This window comes from Vombatus ursinus, unplaced genomic scaffold (genome assembly GCF_900497805.2).
Source record: "Vombatus ursinus unplaced genomic scaffold, bare-nosed wombat genome assembly UNPS02001419.1, whole genome shotgun sequence".
Taxonomy (NCBI): Eukaryota; Metazoa; Chordata; class Mammalia; order Diprotodontia; family Vombatidae; genus Vombatus; species Vombatus ursinus.
The window spans coordinates 5,159,246-5,186,481 of NW_020941197.1; the positions used below are offsets into that span (position 1 = coordinate 5,159,246).

The 27,236-nt window shown below is 38.7% G+C and overlaps 1 protein-coding gene across 1 annotated transcript in view; it reads left to right on the forward strand.

The window, feature by feature from the left end:
• MAP3K15 (mitogen-activated protein kinase kinase kinase 15) overlaps positions 1-27,236 on the forward strand; it is a 150,108-nt gene that overhangs the window by 1,510 nt on the left and 121,362 nt on the right. The window contains exons 2-3 of the mRNA XM_027866203.1: positions 19,107-19,246; positions 21,390-21,413. Coding sequence (XP_027722004.1) covers positions 19,107-19,246; positions 21,390-21,413 — 164 coding nt within the window. The remainder of the gene's footprint in view (positions 1-19,106; positions 19,247-21,389; positions 21,414-27,236) is intronic.

Here is a 27,236-nt window from a genome sequence, read left to right on the forward strand (position 1 = left end):
AATGCCTGTCCTTACTTGGAGAACCATGCCATATTAGGGCTAAAATAGATGTTGCAGATTCTCTGATACAATCCCCTCATATTTTTTTTCAGATGAAAAATTAGAGGCTCATAAAAATTAAGTTACTTATTCTATATTACACAGCTAATTAGTGAGACTATTGGATCTAGAAGGGGAAGGGAAATGAAGGGAATATCATGCTTACTATGTGCCAGAGGCAGCTAGGTGGCAGAGTACATAGAGCTCTGGACCTGGAGTTAGTAAGACCTGAGTTCAGATCTGGCCTCAGACAGCTGTGTGACCCTGGGCAAGTCACTTAACCCTGTTTGCCTCAGTTTCTTCATCTGTAACATGAGCTGGAGACTGAAATAGCAAACTCCAGTATTTTTGCCAAGAAAACCTCAAATGGGGTCACAAAGTCAGACACAACTGAAAAAATGACTCAACCTTGTGCCAGGTGCTGTGCTAAGCATGTTACAAATATTATCTTATTTGATCCTCAAAACAATCCTGGGAGGTAGGTGCTGCTGTTGAAGTTGAGGAAAATTGGGCAAACAGAGGTTAAGTGACTTATCCAGACAAAAAGCACCAGAGTCCAAATTTGAACTCGTCTTTCTCTACTTTATCCATTGCATCGCTTAGATGCTTAGAACCTTGTTTTCAATTCTTAGTGTGATGCTCACACCACTATATATCATGCTGTCTCTCTACTATAGTGTTCTTATAAACTTCCTTCCCAACATAGCCCACAAAGTATCTGTTATTTTGTGATCATCTTCTTTGTGATCATGGGGGGGTCCATGTTATTGATTTCATGTTCTCTCCCATTACTGAATTGGAGAGCAGATGGAAAAGCAGTGTTGTGGGCATCCAGCTGAAACCAACCCTGGTCAGTTGACAACCGTAACAAAAGTTATCTCCAATTTATTTTGTATGTTTCTTGTTTGTCCATAGTTGTTTGCATGTTGTCTCCTCCATTAGGCTGTAGCCTCTTTTAGTAGAGATTTGGAAGGACCCAGTTGCTCCTGAGATATCACCCTAACAAGTGTGGAGGCTAAATGGACAGTGTTTTAAGTTCTTGGCACCTGAGAGGCTCTGATGATGATAATCAGGGATACTATAACAATTACATCAATTTCCCATCTCAAAATCCCACCCAACTTCAGTGGTAGATGTAAAAATACTCTGACTCCCCCAGAATGGACTGGATCTATTTTTGTCAGAGACTGCCTTTTCTACAGAAAAGTAAGAGGGCCAAGTCTTCTCAAACAATGTGCATTATTAGGCTCTTGGGTTAAAAACAGTCTCTTAACAATACAGTCCCTGACCTAGAAATACCACTCTTTAGCATAATCTTTATCTTCTCCCAACCTGTTGAGGAGCCTTTCTCCGACTAACACTAGAATTCTCCAGATTCCTTGAATTCAGTTAGTTTGATCTCAAGTTTTTGTGTAAACAAAGACCATCAGATTATTTGTGGGTTATCAGATGCTTGCCTTGGCATTGTAGGCACAGAATCATTGAATGTTGGAGCTGGTAGAGTCCTTAGGGGCACCACCATCTCCTGTTTTGGGGTGTCTTCACTGACTGACCCTCAGACCAGGAATTCTGTCTCATCATCCCAGCTTCCTAGCCTTCCTGGTTTCTTTCAAGGCCCCACTAAAATTCCACCTTCTATGACAAGGCTTTGTCGATTCCTTCTTAATACTTGGTGCCTTGCCTCTGTGTGTTATCTCCAGTTTATGGCATATGTAGTTTATTTGTACATAGTTGTGTTGTCCCCCCAGGCACACTCCAATTCCCATTAGAACTTGAAAGCTCCATGAGAGCAGTGACTGGAATTTTGTTCCTGTTTTTTGCCGTTGGATCCCTAGTGCCTGACACATAGTAGGTGCTTAATAAGTGCTTGTTGACTGACTTAATGATCTTGTCCTTCAGTCAATCTGCAGGCTTTTATTAATTGCCTAATATGTGTCAGAATTGTGTTAGGTACTGGGGATACAGAGACAAAAAATGAAACAAATCTTACATTTTCTCCATCACCCCACCCCCTGCCTAATTTTACTGAGGAAGAAACTGAAATCCTCAGAGGGAAAAGAATATGTAGTTTTGATCACAAAGCAAGTTGCTGACAATACCAGGTCAGCAACTCATCTCCTAATTTCTGAGGTAGCGCTTTCTCCTGACTGCAAGTACCTCTTAGCAATCTCTGAAACCTTTGCCTGTTGGTTATTTCTTCAAAGGAAATTGTTATGTAATAGCACTGTTCATCTTCCTGAATGCAATCCATATAAAAGTTATATGGATGTGTGTGGGTCTGTGTGAGAAAAAGAGAAAGTTCGCTTTACATGTGCAAACAGTCTGTTTGTTCATGGAGTGGTACAAGGCTCTATTCCCTCTGTCCTGCTCATTGTATCCTAAGAGGGATCTTGGAGAAACAGAAGAATCCCTTAGGGCTTTCAGTTTCATTGGAATGGGATTTGTTATTCTTGTTTGTGGTGTCTGGTCTGACTCTTCTTCACCCTGTAGACCATAGCACATTATTGGCCGTGGGGTTTCCTTGGCAAAGATACTTGGTGTGGTTTGCTCTTTTCTTCTCCAGTGGATTAAGGCAAACAGAGGTTAAGTGACTTGTCCGGGGTCATGTAGCTAGAAAGAATCTGAGGCTAGATTTGAATTCAGTTCTTCCTGACTCCAGGCCTAGCACTGTGTCTAGTGAGCCACCTGTCTCAAGAGATTGGTCACTTTGTTCTTAATACGATTATTCAAAGCTTTTGGAATTCTGTGTTTTGGGATTGCCAATTTAATAGGAGCTTTCAGGAGATGCAAAATTTATCTCCTTTTATTGACCTTGGCCTTGTCTAAATCATATTAAAGAACATTTTAAAGTATATAGCTCTGTTTCTTCAACAAAGGAAATACATTTTAATTGCCTCTTATTTCTCTTCCCTGTGTATTGAAATATTTCGATTTGTTCCCTTGTCTATATGAATATTAAAAAAACCCCAACAACCTGTCATTTAGTTTGGGTTTCAAGGACGGAAAATTATACTTTTTCCAGTTTCATATTTTTGAAGTATTCAGAAATGGATTACTTTGGTTGGATGCCCCAAACTACATGGACATGTCCAGGTGTCAGGTTAAATTTCCTTATGAGAAATTATTAACAATATCATTTCTAACAGGTGTTTAAAATCTCTTTTAGGGTCACAAATGTTTCCTCACCAGTTCTGGAATGTTGACATGAGTTGAATTTTATCTCTGAAGAAACTTGATCATTTGTTGATGTTGCAGAAGAGATTTCAGGCTGTAGTTAGTGGTTCAAGTAGTTACTAGGATCAGAAGATTTAGCACTGGAAGGACCTTAGAATCATTTAGTCCAGAGATTTCCAACCTTTTTGAGTTTGAGAACTCTGTTTTAACATCCCCTATACAATAGCAGTTGTACTATTGGTATCCATTAAGTAGAATCAATATATAGTACACCGGATAGGGTGTTGGACTTGGAGTTAGGAAGGCCTGGGTTTGATCATTACTTCTTTCTTTTTTTTTTAATATAAATTTATTTACTTATTTTTAGTTTTCAACATTCACTTCCATAACATTTTGAGTTCCAAATGTTCTCCCCATCTCTCTCCTCCCCTCATCTCAAGATGGCGTGTAAATTGATATAGGCTCAACATATACATTCATATTAAACCTATTTTCACGTTAGTCATGTTGTAAAGCAGAATTAGAACCAATGAGAGAAACCATGAGAAAGAAAAAACAAAAAGAGAAAAAAAAAAGAGAGCAAATAATATGCTTCGATCTGCTTTCAGACTCCATAGTTTTTTTGTTTTTTTTTTTCTGGATGTGGACAGCATTTTCCATCATGAGTCTTTTGGAGTTGTCTTAGATCCTTGTGTTGCTAAGAAGAGATAAGTCTTTGATCATTACTTCTTGACAATTACTATCTATGTGACCATGGACAAGTAACTTAATCTGTCTGAGCCTAATTCCTCATCTGTAAAATTGTGATAAAATACCCGCATGGGTTTTTTTTGTTTTTTTTTTTGTGAGGCTCAAATTAATGTAATTTGTGTAAAATGCTTTGTAAATTTTGAAGTACTACATAAATGCTAGTTTTATTAATGGGAAAAATAAAGTTGATAAAAAAACACTAAGGTCAGTAGTGCTTTTAAACAAATTTGTATTTCATTAGTCATAGCATCCTCATAAAATGAAAAATAGACATGTATATCTGAGACATTCCTTCCATAGAAAGTGTTTATTTGTAGTCATGCTACATTTTGTTGGTATTAAATACCAAAATGATATTTCTATAATTCATATATGACAATATGTAAATCTATTTTAGATATATCTGTGACTATATATGGAAAAAAAGAAAAGACTAAAAGACAAAATGAGGAACAAATTACTCAAGTCAGGAGAAAAGCATGGCAATGACTTTGCTGAAAGAAAAAAACCAAGGAAAACAAAAATACAATAACTATATAATGAAATATTTTGGGCAGCAACCAACAGTGTGTGTATATATATTCTATAGACTCTAGGATTCTATGAACATACATGCATATATGTTCACAGGCATTGGGTTTGTAGTCAGAGACATGAGTTTAATTTTTAGTTTTGCTTGGGAAAGATACAGCGTCTTTGGGCCTCAGTTTCCTCATTTATAGAATGAGAGGATTAGATTACTTCAGGGATTTCCAGCCTGTGGTCCATAGAGTTACTTTGCAAGGAGTCCACAAATCCATTTGCATCCTAAGCACTGTCATTTTGGTATTTAACTCCAACAAAATGTAGCAAGACAGTATAATAAATACTTTCTTTGCATGTGTAATACACACAGAGGCTTGAAAGAGAATAGAGCCAATTTTGAGTATCTCATTTATTGAGTGCCTAGTGCCTTGGGCTATCTGCCTTTTAAAGACTAAAATAAGTAAAGACTTTTTTTTTTTCATTGATGACTGGCATCTTCATTTAAGGATTTGAAATCAGGCAAGGCAAAGGAAGACAATGTCAGCTTTGCTTCTTTGTTGTTCAGTCATTTCAGTTGTACCCAACTCTTCGTGGCTCCATTTAGTGTTTTCTGAACCAGGATCAGGGTCTTCCATTGCATCCTGGGCCATCTCCAGTCATCCTGATGGATATCTGGCCACCCCGGACCCAGATGGCTCTAGAGGAGAAAGTGAGACTGGTGACCTTGTACAGCCCTCCCTTGCTCAAATCAAAGTCAATTGCAAGTCATGTCATCATCTCCCTGATGTCATGGTCCTCTTTGAGAACAAAGGACAGATGCAACCTGGGATGTTTTCTTGGCAGAGACAATAGTTTACCATTTCCTTCTCTAGCTCATCTTACAGATGAGGAAACTGAGGCAAATAGAGGTTAAGTGACTTGCCCAGGGCCACGCAGCTATTAAGTGTCTGAGGCTGGATTTGAACTCGGGTCTTCCAGACTTCAGACCCAACATTCACAGGACCATCTAACTGGCTCTTTGGTACTTTAGCTTTGGAAAATGATTCAGGGAAGATAAATAGATTCTACTGTAGGGTCAAACATGAATTCTATGAAGTTATCTAGGTTTTTTTGTTTTTGGTTTTTTACACTTTAAGCTCTCCCAATTCTTGGTTACTTCGGCTAACCAAGACTATATATTTAATGTTTGTTTTTCCTTCCTATTTCTTGGTATTGCTTTGTGTTAAAGGAGCTATGATACATATCTTTAAAAAAATTAACATCTGGCTTCATTACAAAGTTTCATTATATATATATGGTACTTGGATGATTTTTGAGGCTCATTAAAGCTAATAGGCTCATGTTCAAAGAGTTGACATGGAGCTGATTCAGTTGAATTCTACAAATTTGTAATGTTACTGACAGAGACCTTCTCATTTATGCTGCAGATTTGACTGTGGAGGTCATCTTAGCATGCTCATTAGCCCCTCGGGGCTCTTTTTTTATTTGTTTAGATTGGTAACAATTACTGTATGGAAAAATTGCTGCCTCTTTATTACCTCACTGAGTTGTGAAGAAGGCATTTTTAGACCATAAAGCGCTATGTAAATGAGAATTACTATTATTAATGTGGATTTCACCATCTGCAATAATTCATGCTTTTTTGGAACTCTACAGTGTGTTTCTGCAGTTCAGGATTAGATTGCCTAATGGCTGCAGTGGACATAAAACACAATAGGTTTCTTTTCTCTTTCTTTCTTCTTTCTCTTTCTTTTTTCTTTCTCTTCCTTCCTTCCTTATTTTCTTTCCTTTTTTCCTTCCTTCTTTCCTTCCTTCTTGCTTTCTTGCTTTTCCTCTTTCTCTTTTCCCTCTTTTCTTCTTTCCCTCTTTTGTATTTTTTGGCAGATGGAGCCTTTGTTAATATTACATCAACTCTTCTTTTGCTGGAATTGGATGTCTTTCTGTCTCTGCAGGCCTTGAACTATTGCCTTTAGCTATCTTTATGTGTGTTTGGATCCTGGTTACCTTAGAGACAGAATCTTTCTCTCTGTGGACTCATGCCAGCATTGTATCTCAAAAATGAGAGCAAGCATGCCTAATACGTGTGATATTTTCACCTCTGATAGGAAGCTATAGAAAAGATGAATGTTCTTTTTCCTACAATTTCCTTTACTTTTCCAGTTGGTTAATGGTCATCTAAGTGAGAGGCTCCAACTTTTGCCCTAAGCCTCAAACTACTCAAGTTAGTCATTAACTGCCCAGATGACAAAACCATTCCTTCCATCCAGCATTGATACTCATATGACCTTTTTGAATGAATTGCCTTCTTGTATATTTATTGAGTTTTGGTTTTCCCTGGCTTTCTTTCTAAGCAATTTTTTTTTTCTTCATCTAGCCCACATAGTTAAAAAAGTTATATAGTTAAAAAAGTTGAATCAAGCCATGCTAATGTGGGGAAACCATTGTTGTGAATCATTAAGTCATACAAGGTATTATAGTGATAAGACCAAGATCCTAATATCGGTCCACCTGTAAGTTGGTTAGCTTTGCCCTATTTGGGGGCCATAGGCTACTCCCTTTATCCCTCCCCTCCAACTGCCTTTTCTTACAGTACCTTTGGTCCCAAGAAACACTAGATAAGAAATGGTGAATAGGTCTATATAAATCTACTGATATTACTAGAAAAATAGCCTATAGTACATGGTTTTTATGTGAAGGTTGTATGCCTTTATTAAGAATCATATACTTTATTAAGTACTATAACAATCTAGGTGGCATCGAGGCAGGGGAAGGGATCTATTAACCTCTAAGGTCCCATCCAACTCTAAATATGACATGGATACCAAACCACATGGAACATATGGCTAACATCAATATACAAGGGAAATGCCTTCCTATATTCCATTTCTTTTTTTTTTACCACCTTTTTAAGCCCAGTATCTTTTCCTTACTTTGTATTGAATAATATGTTGATTTCTGACCCAATGTGTTATTACCCTGACAGTATGAGTGATATAAATGATTTTGTTCTGTAAGACAAAAAAATCTGTGCTTATTAAACCCTACTCAAATGGTCTTCCTTATATTGAGAAGTTATTATGATGACCTTTTTCTACTATTTGGGTGACTTGAGTACTTTGTTGTTGGATCATGTGTATAATGTTACATGGCTGCATCTTAAGGGTCAAGAGACCTCGAAGGATTAGGCTCATGGATCTTGTGGTTGAAGCATTAGTCTTTAGTCTGCACCTGCCTTATGAATGGCCCCTATATCTGGACAGTATCCCTAGAGTCTTTCTCAATAACTTCAGAGAGGTTCTTTTTCTTGGGAACGAGAGAACATTGGAACATTTTCACTGGTTGGACCCAAGAATGCATTTTTCAGTGGAGGCAATATTATAAATAGTGGTTAAGTGTAGCTGAAACAGCACTACTGGTATAGTAAGGTCGGTGTAAATCAAGACCCATTTCAAGCTGGGAGTGGTGGCTAATGCCAGTAATCCTTGCTACTGGGAGAAGCTGAGACTAAGGGATCACTTGAGTTTGGGAGTTTTGAACTCCAGTAGGGCTAAAGGTGATTTTGGGGTCTGTATTAAGTATAGCACTAAGATGGTAAGCCCCTGGGAATGGAGGGCCCCTAGGCTAAGAAGAGGTGAACCAGCCCAAGTTAAAGGTAAAAATATCAGATTGAAGCTTCTGAACAGATCAGCATTGGGATCAGCCAGTGAGGGGCTACTATACTTCCAAACTAGATGAGATAGAGAGACTTCATTTCCTCCTCTTCCCTCCCGCAAAAAGGACAATTTTGAGAAACATTTTTAGAATGTAATTTTTAAATTAACAAGCATTCTCTCCCCCTCCACTATCTGCCCCCAGTATAATGGAAAAAAAGAAAATAAAAATAGAACCCTTGTAACAGATATGCAAGGGGCAGCTTGATGGTGCAGTGGATAGAACACTGGGCCTGGAGTCAGGAAGACTAGAGTTCAAATCAGGTCTCAGACACTTACTAGCTGTGTGGCCCTGGACAAGTCATTAAATCCTGTTTGCCCCAGTTTCCTCATCTGTAAAATGAGCTGGAGAAGGAAATGGCAAACCACTCAGGTCTGGCATGATTGAAAAGCTGACTGAACGACAGCAGATATGCATAATCATGCAGAACAAATCCTCGAGTTGTCCATATCCCAAAATCTGTCACCTTGTGCATCTCGGATCTGTCATCTGTCAGGAAATGTCAGGAAATGGGTAGCATACCTTCATCATGGTCCTCTGAACACACAGTTGGTCATTGCCCTGACATGAACTCTTAAGTCTCTCAGAGATTTTTTTTTTTGGCTTTTTGGTGAGGCAAATGGGGTTAAGTGACTTGCCCAGGGTCACAGAGAGTTTTTTTTTTAAACATTGTTGTTGGCCTTGTGTAGATTGTTCTCCCAGGTCTGCCCACTTCACTCTGCATTGGTTCATGTAAGTCTTCCCAGGCGTTTTGAAACTATCCCTTTTGTCATTTTTTGGAAATATTGTTATTAGAGCTATGTCACAATAATAGGTTGTTCAAGATCTGAATGAATTCCTTATGCTTTAGTAGACTATTCCTTCTTCCTTCTCTTCCCCTTATTTCTACTTCACCCAGTTTCAGGGAAAGGATGGTGTCGCTCCTCAGCCCCTAAGGAAGCATGCGCTTTGATTTTGGAATAGTACTATGCCAAGTCCTAATAAAAATACTAGCTGGCATTGATAGAGTGCTTTAAAGTTAGCAAAGCGCCTTGCGTACATTATTTCATTTGGTCTTTACAATAACCCTATAAGGTCAACATTATAGGGATTATCATCCTTAGTTTTCAGATGGAGGAAGCTTGTTGTGGTGTAGGAAGCTGGACTTGAGTGACAGTCCTGCCTGTGACATGTGTGGACCGTGTGACCCTGGGCAGCCCATTTAACATCCCAGTGCCCCAAGCAACCTTCTAGGACTTGGAGTTGCAGAACACAGGTGCAGATCTGCATGGGTGGACACTTGCTCCTTGGAAATTCCCCATAACAATGAAATCACCATTCTTGTCTCCAGCCTCTCCCCATAAAGAGTTATAGATGAGGCTAGTAAGATAAGGGTTACATGATGGACTCATGATTATACAACTAAAGATGAATTAATGAATGAGTGAATGAATGAAAAAACACTTCCTGCTTGCTTATGCGTCAAGCACCACACTCATTCAAAGAGCTTACATTCTAATGGGGAAGAAGAATTTTGGGGAGTGGTATGTGGGAGGGGCACTTTGATCTGGAAAATTACAGCCATAGTAAATAGGGGAATAAGGCAATAGGGGAGTAGATTGACACACCCTTCTGAGAGCTGTAAGGGCAGCTAGGTGGCTCAGTGGATAGAGCTCCAGGCCTAGAGTCAGAAAGACTTGAGTTCAAATGTGGCCTCTGAAATTCAGTAGCTGTGTCACTCGGCAAGTCACTTAACCCCATTTGCTTCAGTTTCCTCATCTGTAAAAATGAGCTGGAGAAGGAAATGGCGAACCGCTCCAGTAATTCTGCCAAGAAATCCCCAATTGGGGTCGTGACTGAGAATGACTCAGCAACAACAGAAATAATAGTCTGAGAGCTGATGTCTTTATGGTTACAGAATAGAAGTGGGGAAGATGGTCATTGCTTCTCAGCAAGGTGGCTATAGAGGGTAAAATTAAGCATGTCTATGCCACCAGAAGTAGTAAGGATCAACCTCTTCATTTTACAAATAATGAAACTGAGGCCTAAGGCAATCAAGTCACTTATCCAAGATCACACAGATAGTGTCAGAATAAGATTTGAACTCAAGTGCTTGGACATAGTACCATGTTGCCTCTTACATGCCAAAGGCAGAATTTGAACTGAGTATTTGTTCTCTTGACTTTTAAGTCCAGTCCCCCTACCACATCACCCTGATTTCCAGTGACTGGTCAAGCTCTGAGAGGACCGTCCTCCTCAAAGCCAAGCCTTTGGCTTGACCTCCGGGGAAGTTGCATGTACTGAGTGATGCTTCTGTCTCCTCCACTGGCAGCTGCAACCAATGACCAAACACTACAAAGACCAAAACCCGTTTCCAGGTCTTCCACATTCTGGTTGACTTGGTTGGGATATTAGGGAGCTCCTGGATGATAACACACTTTCTCCCAGTGCAGGCCGGCACTTTCTCTGCAATTTAGAGTCTTAGGGAGTTGTCTAGAGTAGTGGTGTTACTTGGGGTCACTAATTGTTGTTGTTCAGTTGTTTCAGTCCTGTCTGACTCTTGGTGATCCCATTTGGGGTTTTCTTGGCAAAGATTCTGTAGTGGTTTGCCTTTTCCTTTTCTGGCTCATTTTACAGATGAGGAACCAGAGGCAAACAGGGTTAAATGACTTGCCCAGGATCACACAGCTATTAAGTATCTGAGGCTAGATCTGAATTCAGGTTTCCTGACTTCAGGCCCTAATCAGTACATAAGGATCTCTATGGGCTTCATATTGACTTAGTTGGTTTTTTTTTTCTTCAAGCCAATAGTACTTTATTGAGAGGTCCGTGACCCCCTCTAATGAAGAGGACCTTATATCTTCCTCATGATCTGAGATGCCCCCTTACTCCAGGGCCTTAGTTTTACAGTGCTTGATACCCAGAGACAGAGAAGGGGCAAGGTAAAAAACACAGTTTCATTATATGAAAGACCCTGATTTTGACCCTTCAGGAGGGCCAGAAATCATGCATCATGGGTGGTCACAGAATGGACGAGACAAGAGTCTTAAGATGGGCCCCTCCTCATGTTGAGGAAGGGAGGGTGGTGAGGAGGTCCAAAATTGGTTGGGGCATTTTCCATATCACATCAAGATATTCCACCCACACTGAGTTGGTCATGCCCTCATCTCCTAAAAGGGTGGAGGTCCTCTACTTCTCATTCTTGTGCTTAGGAAAGTGAATTTCCTAACAGGTTAGCAAACAGTGAATTTATAATTTAAAGTTTGGGGCCTATTATAAGAAAGAATCTATCTAACCTTATCTAATTATTCCTATATCTAAGATATATAAAATATGTATTTATATATGTAATTCCTATACTTATGTTAGTTGGCTAGACTGACTAAATGTATATTAATAGATAAATATAATACTAATAATTGCTAACAATCACTACCCCTTTGGAATCACAGTAAGCTGATTAATACTGATTAGAGATAAATTTAGAATAAAATAGTGGTCTAAATTAATCATTTCCTTCATTCCCAACTTCGATCCAAAGAAGATCCATAGTGTTGTATGTGCGCGTGTGTGTGTTTGCCGCCTGGACGTAATTTGTGTCCCTGAAGTACCCTAGGTGGTAACAACAGCTAACATTCATGTAGCATATCAAATATATTTGAGCTTAATAGCAACCCCTTTTTGCAGATGAGGACACCAATTCTCAAAGAGGGTCAAGTGCTCCCTTTATTTCATCCAAGTAGAATTTGAAGGTAGATTCGCTGACTCCAAGTGTGGGATGATTTTTGGCACCCTACACTGCTTCCCATTAGATCAATGCAAATGCCTATATTACTGGTTGGAGAATGAGGCAAGGCCCCTAGATGACCTTGAATGTATTTAAGAACTAGTGTGAGCCAGTATAGTCTCAGAATATGGTAAATGATTCTCTACGATATAGTTGCCTCAGTTGCCTAATTACTTTAGAAACTTGATAATCATTTGACAAACGAGAAGAGGGAAAATTGCATGCATAATTTTATGTGGCAGGTGTGTTTAAATAAAAATAACATTTATACTCTATAGTACTATTTTACCTCTGGGGTGAAATAATATGGTGTTCCTCTTTAATCACCATTTTTGCTAGCTAGAATGGAGTTTACTATTTGTAGTCTATCCTTGGAGTTTATGATAAAAAAAAGTGTTCATTTTTTTTAATGAGTAACTTGACTTTTTTATTTTTAACACATCACTTTTATTTCCAGCTTAAAACTGCACTAAGACTTTTGAGACACACTGTAAATCCCTCCCTCCTCAGCTTCCCAGAAGGCCACCCTTTGCAACAAAAAGAAAAAAAGAAAAGGGCTGGGCTGGGTGGGGGTTGGTGTTGGGGGGGTAGTGTTGGGAGAAGGCAGGTCAGCAGAACTATCCAACTTAGCTCTGACTCTGACAGTGTATGCAGTGTTCCATACTTTCACACAGAGAATCCCTCTAAAGGTGCTTCCTTTGAACCTTGGCCTTTCCCAGTCAGATTCTTAAGAAGTTTAAAAAGTCACGTTGGCAATGACCAACCATGACTCCAGAGGACTGATAATGAAGCCGGCTTTCCACCTCCTGACAGAGAGGTGATGATGGGCCCTGGGTGCAGATTGGCATTTGTGTGGCATTCAGTCAATACTTGACTGACTAAACCTGAGTAATTCCTGTTAAGTTTTCACCTTTTTACAATCTGAAGAGCAGATATAAAATGATATCTCACCACACTTTTGCTTCAAAAAATGTTTTTTGGAGATTTTGGAAATTTAATGAGAAATTTGTTTTGTTTGGCTGTATATATATGTATTACAAGAGTTTTGTGTGAAAAGGACCCACATGTACAAAAATATTTATAGCAGCTCTTTCTGTGGTGTCAAAGAACTGAAAATTGAAGGGATGCCCATCAATTGGAGAATGGCTGAACAAGTTGTGGTATATGAAAGTAGTGGAATACTATTGTGCTATAAGAAATGATGAGCAGGCAGACTTCAGAAAAACCTGGAAAGACTCGTATGGTCTGATGCTGAGTGAAGTGAGCAGAACCAGGAGAACATTGTACACAGTAACAGCCACATTGTGTTATGACTAACTTTGATAGCCTTGGTTCTTCTCAGCAATGCAAGGATCTAAGACATCTCCAAAAGTCGCATGATGGAAAATGCTATCCACATCCAGAGAGAGAATTATGGAGTCTGAATGCAGACCAAAGCATACTATTTGCCCTTTTTTTTCTTCTGTTTTGTTTTGTTTCTTCTTTCTTGTGGTTCCTCCTATTGGTTCTAATTCTTCTTTACAACATGACTAATGTGAAAATATGTTTAATAGGAATGTATATGTAGAGCCATCTTGAGGAGGGAGGAAGGGAGAGAGGGAGGGGGAGAAAATTTAAAGCTCAAAATCTTATATAAGTGAATGTTGAAAACTAAAAATAAATTAATAAAAAAAAAGAAAAAAGAGTTTTGTTTTCCTGTTTCTCCTCCCCTTACCTTTCCCTCAATGAGGGAAAGGAGGGAAGGAGAGAAAGCCGATTTTCTTCCTAATTGAAAAAAATATTAATAAAAAATAAAAATAATTAGTTAAAATGTCAGGTTGTTGAGAGCTTTTCAACAGGTAGAGACAGTGAAGAAGGGATTCTTTCTCAACAGTTTTTCTTTGTTGTTGTTCAGTCATGCCCAAGTCTTTGTGACCCCCATGGACAGTAGCAAGCCAGGTGCTTCTATTCTCCATTATCCTTTGAAGTCTATCCAAGCTCATGTTAATTGCTTCCGTGACAGTATCCATCTCATCCCTGCCATCCTCTTCTCCTTTGGCCTTCAGTCTTTCCCACCATCAGGGTCTTTTCCAGTGAGTACTGTCTATACATTATGTGGCCATCTTTTTTGCCTTTGGTGAATTGAAGACCCACAACAATGAAATGTAGAGTTATAAATGGGTTTCCATTTATCAATATGATTGTAAGTGAGCATAAGTATAATTTACATATGCCAACATTTTAATCTCTTTCTATATAGGCTTTATGGGTGTGGAAACCAGTTTCCTAATTGCTTAAAGATCATCCTGATTTTTTTTTAAAGCCTTTGATAAATTTGCCATCTGGTGGCTTTCCAGCAGTCTATTATGATTACTTTATCAACAGTGAGTCAATAAGGAAATATGCTTTACATTGGCTACTTGGTTGTTTTATAGTAATGATGGGCTCCTAAAAAGGATGTTGAATCTTATTTAGTCATATAATACTTTATTTAGCTCTTAAAGTTTTATACTAAATTATTGGAATAGAATTGAGAATCAGAGGGATCTTAATTGTGTAGTCCTCTTTTCACTAATTAAGAAACTGTGGATCAGTGTCTTGCCCAAGGTTCTAACAAAAGCTGTTGACTCCAAAGCTGGTGTTTTTACTACCGCATCAGCCTCTTGGGAGCTCCCCAAAGAAGCTGTAAGGTGCTCTTGCTGCCAACAGCCAAAGCTAAATTTGGTCTTTTGTTCTGAGGAAAGGAGGGACAAACTTTAGTCAGTGGGGAACTTTAAAACAGGTTTAATTTTAAATTATAACGTTAGATTATTATCCCATCATCTCACATGAAAGATCTTAAAACAATAGCAGGAACTGCTCGGAATTTTCTCATTTCGAATGGGCTGTAATCACTATCAGGCTTTCAATCACATTCTTCGAAGCTTCCCTTCCTACCCTCAATGTAGCTTTAATTGGGCAGTTGAAACAGGCCACAGAGAGGATCTGAAAGGATACTAGTTCTTGGAGTCAGAGGACCTGGGAGTAAACTTTACCTCTGAGATTTATTTCCTTTGGGACATTGGGTGCGTTTTTTTCATCTGTAAAACGAGGGGATTGAATAGATGACCTCTAAGTTCCCTACTGACTCTGAATTTATCACACCTTTTCACAGTTACAGGTCATAGCTCAGAAATTTGAAAATGGCAGATCAAGGAATAATAATAATAACATTTTTTATAGCACTTACTATGTGGTAGGCACTGTGCTAAGTGCTTTACAATTATCGAATTTGAAAGAAGTAGCTCTTTTTGTTACATTAAATTTGAATCTTCTTTGGCCTCATAATAATAATAATAGCTCAATTTGCATAGTGTTTTTCAGAGTCTATAGCTCATAATGACCGTCGGAAGTGGGTAGTATATGTGTGTATCATTATTCCTTTTTAACAGATTAGGAAACTGAGACTTAGGAGGTCATAGAATCATAGTGTAGGACTAGAAAGGATCTCTCCCACCCCCACCCCCAAGCCCTCTGGTCTAAGCCTCTTGTTTTACAAATGAGGAAACTCAAACTCTGTTGTTCAATCCTTTTTTGGTCGTGTCTTGCCCTTAGTGACCGCATTTGGAGGTTTTCTTCGCAAAGTACTGGAGTGGTTTGCCATTTTCTTCTCCAGCTCATTTTACACATGAGGAAATTGAGGCAAACAGGGTTATGTGACTTGCCCAGGGTAACGCACCTAATAAGTACCCAAGGCCGGGTTTGAACTCAAAAAGATGTCCTGACTCTGGGCCCATCACGCTATCCATTGCACCACCTGGCTGCCTCTCAAATGGTGATTCCCTAATGTAAACTGTGCATCAGCGCTGTCATTGATCTCGTGCCATTCTTGTACTGTGATCTCCCATAAATTTTCCACAGAGAGCCATCTGATGCCTTAGAGGCCGGCCGCCTTTTAGGTCTTTTTACATTTTAGGGTACCAGTTCCACTCTTGTCTGTCCATGCAAATTATAGGTCTCATTGGTAATGGTTGAGCCCAAAAGGGCTATTATGATGCGAGAGAGATGGCATCCTGAGGAAATGTTGTATCTTGAACTTTGATGACCTCTCTAGTAAAATGCTTGCAACAGGACATTTGCTGTGATTTAAGGGACTCTTTTGCCCAACTAGTATTTGGCACAGTGGAAATCAGAGCCCAGGTCTTCTGACTCCCAAATCCTTTGGTCTTTTTTTTTTTTTTTAAAGCAATTGTATCTTGTTCTTGAAGCTTCCACTATGCCATAATTTTCTAAGAAGGTGATCTAAATGAATAACTGTGGCTTTGGGGACGCTGCTTTCCTCCTTTCCCTGTCCCATCCTACCCCCAAGTGTCTCCCTCCGACTATTAAAGTGGTTCAGAATAGTGTAAGTAGTGAAATTTTGTTTTAAACATTGCAAGGTAGTAGATTCAACACCAAAGCCTGAATGTTGAATAATAATGATGATGGTGATAAAATAATAATAAAATAGTTAATATTTCTATAGAACTTACTATGTACCAGGCACTGTGTTAAGGGCTGTACTCTGGGGTAGTATTTGCATTTTGTACACCATCATAGATTTAATGCTAGAATTAACTTAGACCAGGGACTCTTTACTATTTTTGTGTTGTTTGTCCCTCTTGAAGTCTGGTGAAACCTATGCATCCCTTCTGGGGAAAAAGTTTTGAAATGTGTAGAATAAAATACAAAGGATTGCAAAGGGAATAAAGATCTCACTTCCTTCTCTGTATCCCTCTCCCTCCCCTCCCTTTCTCCTCCTGCTGCCCTATTTTGTTTGTAATTTGGAATAGTTTTGAGGCACCACTGATGAAGCACAACACCTAGTAATTACATGAGCATCAATCAATCAAAAAGAATGGCGGCTCACTCTGCATAGCGCTGAGCTTGGGAGGATACAGAGAAATACAAAAACAGGGTCCTGCCCTTAAGGACCTCACTAATGAATATGTTTCTATTATCTGCAGTGGCATTTATACAGCCAAACTCAAAGTATTTGCTCTCTTCCCTTCTCTCTCAAAATTGACTATTTAAAAGTGGTGGCAGTTCTAGTAACCAGCTATTTGTTTTTTCGGGCCATATGGTAAGACAAGGTTATATTTTTCATTTTAGTTAACATCTTTGGATTGTGATATTTTTGATATAGGGCAGTTAGGTAGCACAGTGGTTAGAGTGCCAGGCCTGGAGTCAGGAAGACTTGAGTTCAAATTCGACCTCAGACACTTCCTAGCTGTGTGTGACCCTGGGCAAGACACTTCACCTTGTTTGCCTCAGTTTCCTCATCTGTAAAATGAGCTGGGCAAGGCAATGGTCAACCACTCCAGTATCTTTGCCAAGAAAACCCCAAATGAGGTTATGAAGAGGTGGGCAGGACTGAAACGATTCAACAACAACAAACTTTGTGTCTGATATATACACATATATATCATAAATCCATAATTTTTAGTTTTAGATATTGACTTTCATAAACCCCTTAAGTAGTTGAATTTTGAGAGCTAATACACTTATTACACACAAGTACTTGCTTCTTCCTTCCATACATACACTACTTGACTATCATTTTAAAGATCAGTTTGGCTTCATTCTGAAATAGGAGAGACTACAGATGTTTAGAAGACCTCTATGTTTCTTTGCTCTAGATTTCATCTCTCTATGCTTATCATCTGGCTAACACAGGATAGAAAGGACAAAGAATGTTGATTTTATTTTAATTGCTGTTAACTTTATCATAAGAAATTCTGGCTCTATGAAAATGGATATTACCAAAATTCTAGTAAATATGGTCCTTGCCATCAAGGAGCCCAGAATCTAATGAATAACTTTTAAGAGTTCTTTAAACAATCCCAGTATTTGTGAATTTGACCCCTCTGTTTCATAGGATTAATTTAGTATTAGCTAAAATCCTGTTTTAATTGAAAATATGTTAATATCCCCTCAAGGTGAATATGGACCAACACAGAAGAAAACCAGGGGGTAGCTCTGACTTCTGGAGAGCAGTACATTTTGATTAGGTCTTAAAGCTCTATGTTGATACCTTGGATTCTTTTGTAGAGATGTAAACATTTACTTTTTTGTAAAGGCAGGATTTTGAGCATGCATTCCAACTGGTTTAAAACTTATTGCAGTTAGTATTTAATTGAATTCCAAAAAAACAATAGAGGACAATTTTTCATTCTCAATTCTAAATAAACATTAAAAATGAATTTGTATCTTTGAGTGCCTACTTCATGGTTATAGAAGCATGCTAAAAAGGAAGTTAAACCAGGAAGACCGAGATCAATTCCAGCCTTAGAGACTTACTAGCTAGATGTCCCTGGGTAAGTCATTTAAATTGTTTCTCAGTGTTACCATCTGTAAAATGGAGATGGTAATAAAACCTACCCTCTTAGAGTTGTTGAGAGAGTCAAATGAGATAAATACTGTAAAGTACTTTGCAAACCTTAAAGCAGTATAAAAATGCTGTTAATATTATTATTAAGGCATTGTTTTACCATTATTTATCTACCCTGACTAATATTGAAATTTAAACTATTTAAATATATATAAATAATATATAATATATAATGTGTAATAAATATATATAATAAAATATGTAAATAAATTTAAATATAAACTATTTAAACTATTAAACTATTAAATCATTCCTTAGCTCTAAATGATAATGGCTTATAGCGGAAGTATAAATTGCAGTTCATTACTGTTTGTAATCGGTGAGAAACTGAGAAAGGGAGTAGCAGAATGTAAGCTTCCAGGTGGCACAGTGGATGGAGTGCTGGCCCTGAAGTCAGGAAGACTCATCTTCCTGAGTTCAAATCCAGCCTCAAACACTTACTAGCTGTGTGACCCTGGGCAAGTCACTTTACCCTGTTTGCCTCACTTTTCTCATCTTTAAAATGAGCTGGAGAAGGAAATGGCAAATCTCTTCAGTATCTTTGCAAAGAAAACCTCAAGTAGGGTCACAAAGAGTCAAACACAACTGAACAGCAACAACAATAAGCTTCCTGAAGGCAGGTATTCACAGTGCCTGGCACAGAGCTTGGCTCTTAATAAATGTTTACTGATTTATTTGGATTGTATCAGTAAGCTATATGACCTTTCCTATGCTCTTCCTTCTTCTTCCCTGCCTTCTTCCCAATTATTTTAGATGTTGCTGTGGTAGATATGAGTGATATTTCCAGACAGCCATCCCTCTTCTATCACCTTGGTGTACGGGAAAGCTTTGACATGGCCAATAACGTTATACTCTACTACGATATTGATGCAGATACTGCTCTCTCACTTAAGGTAAAGTATGCTTTTCAGATCCTTCTATATGCTACAGTTTAGGTGAGTGAAATTCTGCTAAGGACAATGATGAATCCAGTTGTAGTTGAGGAAGACGACGGTGTGGAATGATATAGATGTAAATTTAGTCTCATAGTACCAGAGCTTTGGCCTAGCAAAGAGAATTTGTCTTCATAGTGAGAATCTTTGCTCTGAAGGTGTATTCTCACAGCCACTGAGCAGAGTTCTTTCAATGAAACTCAAAGCATTGGAGTGCAAATGAACTTCTGGGAAATTATTTGTGATTTCTTGACTCATTAGGAACTATATAATGGGAAGTGGCCTCCTGGTGGTGCTACACTCCATCTCTTAGCTCCCGGCATTTTCTCTGGCTGTTCCCCAGACCTGGAATGCTCTCCCTCCTCCACTCTGACTACTGACCTCCGTGGCTTCCCTTAAGTTCCAACTAAAATCCCACTTTCTACAGGAAGCCTCTCTAGCCCCTTTTAATTCTAGTGTATTCCTGCTTTATCTTGTATGTAGCTTGTGCTGTATATTTGGTTACATGTTGTATTTCCTGTTAGATTGTAAGCTCCTTGAGGGCAAGGACTGGCTTGCCTCTTTTTTGTATCCCTAGTCCTTAGCACAGTGCCTGGCACATAGTAGGTGCTTAATAGATGTTGATTGAATGATTAAAATGTATACAGATCTAACTTACAGAGGTTGAGGAAATTTTTACTGCCCTCACTAAAGTGGATAATTTACAGTTGGAGTCCCACTCACTTGAAATTGCACCATTCCTTTAGGGTGTAATTTCATCCATATCTCCAGCTACAAATTAACTAATTAGATGATAATGATACAAGCAATTGTAAAAAAAAAATGTGGAAAATGTTAGCTTCTGCCATTTCCCCAACCATTGTTCAATACCCATATTTAGAAAAAAAAAATACATTTATGGTTAGCCTTATAAATAAAATGGATAATTTATACACTACTCAGAAACTACTAAAGATTTTTAAATATTCTTACTATATTTCACGTACTAAGTAACCTAGTATAGTTGTATGCTTTCAGAAAGTTATTTTAAAAATTTAATGTCTAAGTTGACATGTCCCAGATCCAAACTATATTAATATGCTAATACCATTTCAGCAATTGAGTAATCCATTTGATTGTAACCAAAGAAACCAATTAATTTCTGTAATTGCAATTCTACATTGATTTCCAAGAAGTTGAAGCATATTCAAATTAATCCAAAAGGCACCAATATATAGACAAATTTGGATTTCATTAAGGTTGTTAAAGTTGTAGTTTGGTAGCTATAGGTACAAGGTAACATATTCTTTGTTGTGCTGTTTTTTTAAATATAGGAACTTATATGAATTTAATATGTCTCATTCTCCATTTTAGTACATAGTTACTTAGTTATGGAGCTCAGCGAAAAGTTGTATTAGCTAGATAAAAACTAGAGAAGAGTCATTTTAATGAAACAGGGTTGGATAGTTAATTATGATACCAGAAATTATTGCTAGTCTCCTCTTTCTAGCCTCCTCTTTGGAGACTAGAAATTTCAAGACATTTGAAAAGTGTTTCATAGAGATGTAGGAGGGAAGTTGTGGAAACGATGGTTATATATCATTTTTCCCCCTCTAGATAAATGTTGGTTTCCATGTCTGCTTAATTGATGTGTTTCAACTGCTGTGTAATAATTTTGCTTAATTAACTGACTAAAATAGGTATATCCTGGTGGAGCCCTCAGGATTCTAATGGGAAATTAAATCCCCCCCATCTGTTCTTCTCAAGGAGGATTTACTATCAGATGCTAGAAGCTGATCTGGCATCAAAATGGCTCATGAGGAAAAGGTTATGAGGCCAGAGACCCAAAAACCTGTAAGGGAAAAACAATGGAGTTGGAGGAACTTCCATTACTTTAAATAACTCTAGCCAGCAATTGGGTCTGAAAGCTATGCAGTTAAGAATGAGAATACCCTAGCTAAAAAACATAATATTTATGGGGCCATATTCTAAATTTTTAGGGAGGTTTGTAGTTATTGTCTCTTATTACAGGTAGGTGAATAGCTGGTCTTATAAATTGTTGTTATAATTAACTCTTTTTGGAAACATGTCTTGATTTTATCCTGTTTGTGTTCATTTCTTTCAGGATATGGTCACTCAGAAAAACACAGTAAGTATTAAGTCCTTAGGCTTTTAGCCTTAATTGGAACTTGTAAAATCCATATTACAAAACTTTTCCTTAGGTCTGCCTCAGTGGAACTTGAAGCCCGTTGATGCAATACTATCTGATGTTTGAAGCTGCAGATTTGAAGGAAGTAGGATCATTCTCTGGAGATGGGGTTGGGGTGGGGAGAGATTGGCCAGTAAGCATGGTCCTTATGAGGCATCCCCACCTGGACTTCAGAGCATGCAGAGGTATTGTTTCTGGTCTGCTTACCATGGTGAGAAAGATTGGCAGCTGAACCAGAAATGAGAATGCTTACAAAAGGTAACTAATTGGTTAAAGCATTTTCTTATTTTCCTCTTTGGCCGTGATAGCGGGCATATGTTCTTTAGCCTTTGGATGGGGAGAAAGCTTGTGGTTTTTGTAGGTTCTGAGGTTCCTTAGGCCAATTCTTACAGATAACTTTGATCCCTCCTCCCCCTTCACCCCAGAGGGTATTCTAGGGATACCCCTGAGCAGCAAATGATTGTCTTTTTGTAATGATATTGACTTGAACCCCAGTTAAACCCTAATTTTCTCTAATGTAAGTTGCCAGTGATAGAATCTCCTTTATATCATTACCACATTCCAATGATTAGTGCCCTAGTATTTAGCCAATTAACATCAATTAGCTTTTACAAAGGTACATTTACTAGGAAGATATAGTAAGAACAGACATACAGACTTTTCCTTCAACATCCAGGAGCTTACTCCCTCCTATTCCACCTCGGTCCCTGGGGATAGTGGCCTCAAACTTAAAGCAGCTTCTACATAGCATTTGCCACGCCAAGTTCACCCTGGAGTGTGGCGTAGCTGATGTGTAAGTTGGAGTTACTCCCTCTTGGTTGCTTTCAGTCTGCTTCTGTGCTGGCTCAAGCAGGTCTGGAGTCCTTGCTCCTCACCAAACTCAGCTGTCTGTTCACAAAATCCAGCTATTGGACCCTCGGTACCTCGATCTCCCAACCTTTCAGAATTCACAAGGTTATACAGCTTAGTCTTCACCTAGGAGCAGGAAAAATCAAAAAAAGGCAAAATTCATGACCAAATGCGGGCTTGAGAGAGGAGGTCAAGGTCTGAGGCCTCTCTCCCTGCCCAGAAGTACCTCCCTTGGAGCATGTTTTTCTCTTGGTCATAGGTTTGACAAGTTCCCCCTTGGGAAGGAATTTTTTGTAAGTGTCCTCAGTTTTGGCTCTGAAGCAAATTAGAAAATCTTCTCGTCTTCAAGTGGTAAGCAGATGAGAAGAAAAAAATACCTGCTCATTCCTTTATTTATTTATTTCCCACCTAACAGTATTTTATTTTTTCCAATTACACATAAACATAGTTTTCGTCATTTACTTTTATAAGATTTTGAATTCCAATTTTTTTCTCCCTCCCTCTCTCCCCTTCCCCCTCCCCTTTCCTCCCCAAGACAGCAAGCAATCTGATATAGGCTATACATGTACAATTATATTAAACATATTTCCAAATTAGTCATGTTGTTAACGAAGAGTCAGAACAAAAGGAAAAACCATGAGAAAGAAAAACAAAAAACAAAAAAAAGAGAAAATTGTATGCTTTGATCTACATTTAGACTTCATAGTTCTTCCTCTGGGTGTGGATAGCATTTTCCATCATGAGACTTTTGGAATTGTCTTACATTGTTATATTCCTGCTCATTCTTTAAGTCTACTCAGGGAAAACATCCTCTTGTGTGCTGGTAAAGATTGGACTCATTGGCCAACCCTCCCCCTGCTTCCATTACAGAGAGATGGAGAGATTGGATAGTTTTATCTTCATGTTACAGCTTTAACAGGGGAATCTTTTTTTTAAGCTTCAGGATGGTTTCACGACCTTCTGAGGAGAAGGACCACTGCCCTGTTTGTCTCCATACTGTCTCAATTGCTGATGCTTCTCCTACTCCCCCAGTAGTTTAACTATTGTTTTCAGAATTAAAACTCTTCAATGCTTAGATATTGGGGAAGCAGACTGTTGTAATGAAGTAAAGAAAACATCGGATGCTTGGGTTCTAATTCCAGGACTACCACTAATTAGTAAGTTGTATGCAATCACTTAAACTCTCTAGGTATAATTTTTCTCATCTGCAAAACAATGGGATTGTATTAAGGGACCTCAAAGGCCCCTTTTAGCTCCAAAATTCTAAGTGGATTGATTGTACTAGGAAAAAGTAGAACTTGGGAGGATCACAAGGAACAAGTGTGAAAAACTTTAGTGGTAGTGTTTTTAAAGGTCTCTAAAGACTACTATAGGAACTTCTAGAATTTGACTGCTGAACATCTCAGCCTTTGGAAGTTCTTGTCTTAAGGATGGCCTGGACATTGTCTAATTCTCCTCAGACCTGCCTCAGTTCTGATTCCATTTTCTCTCCTATATCCTCTTCCTTTACGCTTATAGTGACTCCTTTTCCTTCCAGCTACTGTGTAGTTCTTGGGAAGTACATTTTGTAGGTGTAAAGACATTTTGAAAGGATTGGGAAGTAATCTTTTGGTGATGTTTTTGTGTTGTCTCTGAGTTGTATCCCCAGCTTTTGTCCATGTACATTTTTTTTTTTTTTGCTAGGCAATGGGGTTAAGTGATTTGCCCAGGGTCACACAGCTACTAAGTGTTATGTGTCTGAGGTCAGATTTGAACTCGTGTCCTCCTGATCCAGGGCCCGCACTCTATCCACTGCGCCACCTAGCTACCCCTGTCCATGTACTTTTAAGAGTCAAGATGGCTAATAGCTATCCAGAAAAATTAAAAGATTAAAAAGGATTATGAAGTTGGAAGAGGGGACCCAAGAAGAAATTTTCAGTTGTGGATTTTGTGGCTTACAGGGTTAAAAAGACTGAGTGAAGGGTTTTTAATGATAGCCTTTACGTATGTGGAAGATTATAAGGAGCATAGAAACTAGTTATTCTTCAGTCTCCAATGGGGCAGAACAACAAAAAAATGTGTTTGAGACATCTAAGTTAATTAATACAGAGAAAGAAGTAATATGACCTAGAAGAGAAGTGTCAAACTCATGGCAGCATGCTGCTATATTCCATACTCGAGAGTGTGCCCAACCAGATTAAAATATAATTGGGAATTATTTAACAAAATAAACAATATAGTAAAATATAAATAACAATACATTAAAAAACTAAATCAATATGTTTTGCAGGGATCTTTATGTACAAATTGGGGAGGGGGCATTGTTAGTGGCCTCCATTTCTATTTCAGTTTGACACCACTGGCCTGGTGGATAGAGAATTAGCCTCAATGTCTACAAGACCTGGGTTCATATGCTAACCATGTGACCCTGGTAAATCACTTTATGTTTCATTGCCCCCAGGGTGAACCCTTTTAAGGCTGTAAGTTATCAAGCAAGTGCCAACTTACATTTGTTGAGAGAGGCTCTGTACTAAGAGTTCCCTGTACCAGTGAAATCAAAGGTCTTATCCCCCGAAAACAAAAACAAATCCCAACAAAAAACCAGAAAACTATCTTCCTTTGAAGATAGTGAAGAGTGGTCAAACATTAAAATACAGTGTCAAGGTGACCTGTGAACTCTTATCCAACCCCTAGGTCTTTTGGGAGTAATGGTCTGCTGGCTGTCTCTTCTAGATAACAACAGAGAACTGGATTAGATCATTCTTTTAACTATTTTCCTAGGTTGAAGAATTTATGATTCTTGGGTTAATTTAGATGACATTTTCTGAGCATACAAGGCTCTTTGGTATAAACGCAACATCAGTAATAGGCCTCTTTTAGTGCTAAAATTCTAGAGCTGAAAAGTGCCCTGGTATAGGCGTCAAGTGAAGCATACAGATTGGATGTCAGCTCTCTGAAGTGGTCTATATACCTGAAAAAAAATGGAGATGTTCTCATTTGGGGGGAGGGGCAGTCATTTAAAGTTCTTAGTAGTAACCATACAATATGCTAAGTTCAGGTGAGGGATGGGTAGGGGAAGAGAGGTATAAGAAGACTAGAAAGGTGGGAGAGGGCCAGATTATGAAGGGCTTTGAACAGAGAATTTTATATCTGATCCTGGAAGTGATATGGAACCATAGGAATTGGTTGAATGGGGAGGAAGGTGATATGGTCAGAACTATGGTCAGGAAGATTAATCAGACAGCTGGATGGGGGATGGAATGAAGAGGGGAGAGACTTTAGGCAGACCAAGCAAGAGGCTATTTCAGTAGTCAAAGCATGAGATGATGAGTGCCTGTACCAAGGTGGTGGCAGTGTTGGAGGAGGGAAGGGGGTAAATGATAGACATGTTATAAGGGTAAAATCAACAGGCTTTGGCAACAGATTGAATATGGAGGGTGAGAGATAGTAAGAAGTTGAGGATGACATCTAAGTCGCAATGCATCTAGATGTCTGGGAGGGTGATGAGGCCCTCAATAGTAATAGGGAAGTTTGGAGGAGAGGGAGGAAGTTTGAGGGGGAAAGCTAATGAGTTCAGTTTGGGGTGTGTTGAGTTTGAGATGTCTATAGGACATCCAGTTTGAGATCCCTAATAGGCAGTGGCACAAGTGAATCTGGAGGTTAGGGCTGAATAAGTAGATCTGAGAATCATTAACATAGAGATAATGGAAACTGGATGGCAGCTGATGAGATCACCAAGTGAAATAGCATAGAAAGAGAAGAGTAAAAAGTCCCAAGACGGAGCCCTAAAGATGGGATACCCATCTTTATTAGGCATGACCTGGACAATGATCTAACAAAGGAGACTGGGAAGGAGCTGTCTGATGGGTAGGAGGAAAACCAGGAGAAAGTGTCATGGAAATCTAAGAAGAAGAGAGCATCAATCATTGGTAATTTTGGAGAGAATGATTTAGGTTGAGTGTTGAGGCCAGAAGCCAGATTTTAGAGAATCAAAAAAAGAAAGCGAGAGGAAAGGAAGTGGAGACACTTACTGAAATGGACTTCTTGAGGAATTTAGCCACGAAAGAGAGAAGACAGACGGGATGATAGCTAGCAGGGATGGATCAAATGAGTTTTTTGAAGATGGGGAAGACACAGGCATATTTGTAGGCAGAAGAAAATAGAATAGGCAATAGACAGGGAGAGATTAAGTATGAGTGAGAGAGTGGGGTGACCTAGGGGAAAATCTGCTGGAGGAGATGGGATGGATTGAGATCATTTGTGAATGCAGAGGGGGTTTCCTTGGCCACCTCCTCATGTGAGATATAGAATAAGGAGGAGATAGTGGCAGAAGGCTTCTGCTTAGAGGATTGACACTAGCTGTGTGACCTTGGGCAAGTCACTAAGCCTATAATTTCTTTATGCGTAAATGGAGATGATCAGGCCAGTTGGCCTCTGAGATCCCTTCCAACTCCAGATTAATGATGTTACCATCTTACTAGAAGGTCTTTCAAGTTGTCATCCCTTCAGTCTCTGAGGTTTAGGTAGGACTGTGTCCATTGTAGTTCTAGGTACTCGCTGTGCCTTTGAAATACCACACTTTGATGTTAACTAGTTTGTAGCTGATATTGTTCTTTACACATCCTCATTTGCCTTATTTGGCTTTTTATTTTTAGTATCTACTTAAGCACATTTTTATTTTACTGCCTACCAAAGCAAATACCTAATACCTTTTTAGAACTGAGAATTTCCTTTTGTTTTCAAAGGTGATTTACACAAAGTAGGTAGGAAAAAATTTGTATTTAATTTTGAAAAACAAAGGAGAAAGGTACTGAGAAATTATATCTAGATGTAAAAAGGCCAAAATACTAAACTTATCCTTTTCAGACCAAAATACAGTAAAAATAATAATCATTTCAGGGAGCCCAAACAAAAGACCTTATTGAAGATTTAATA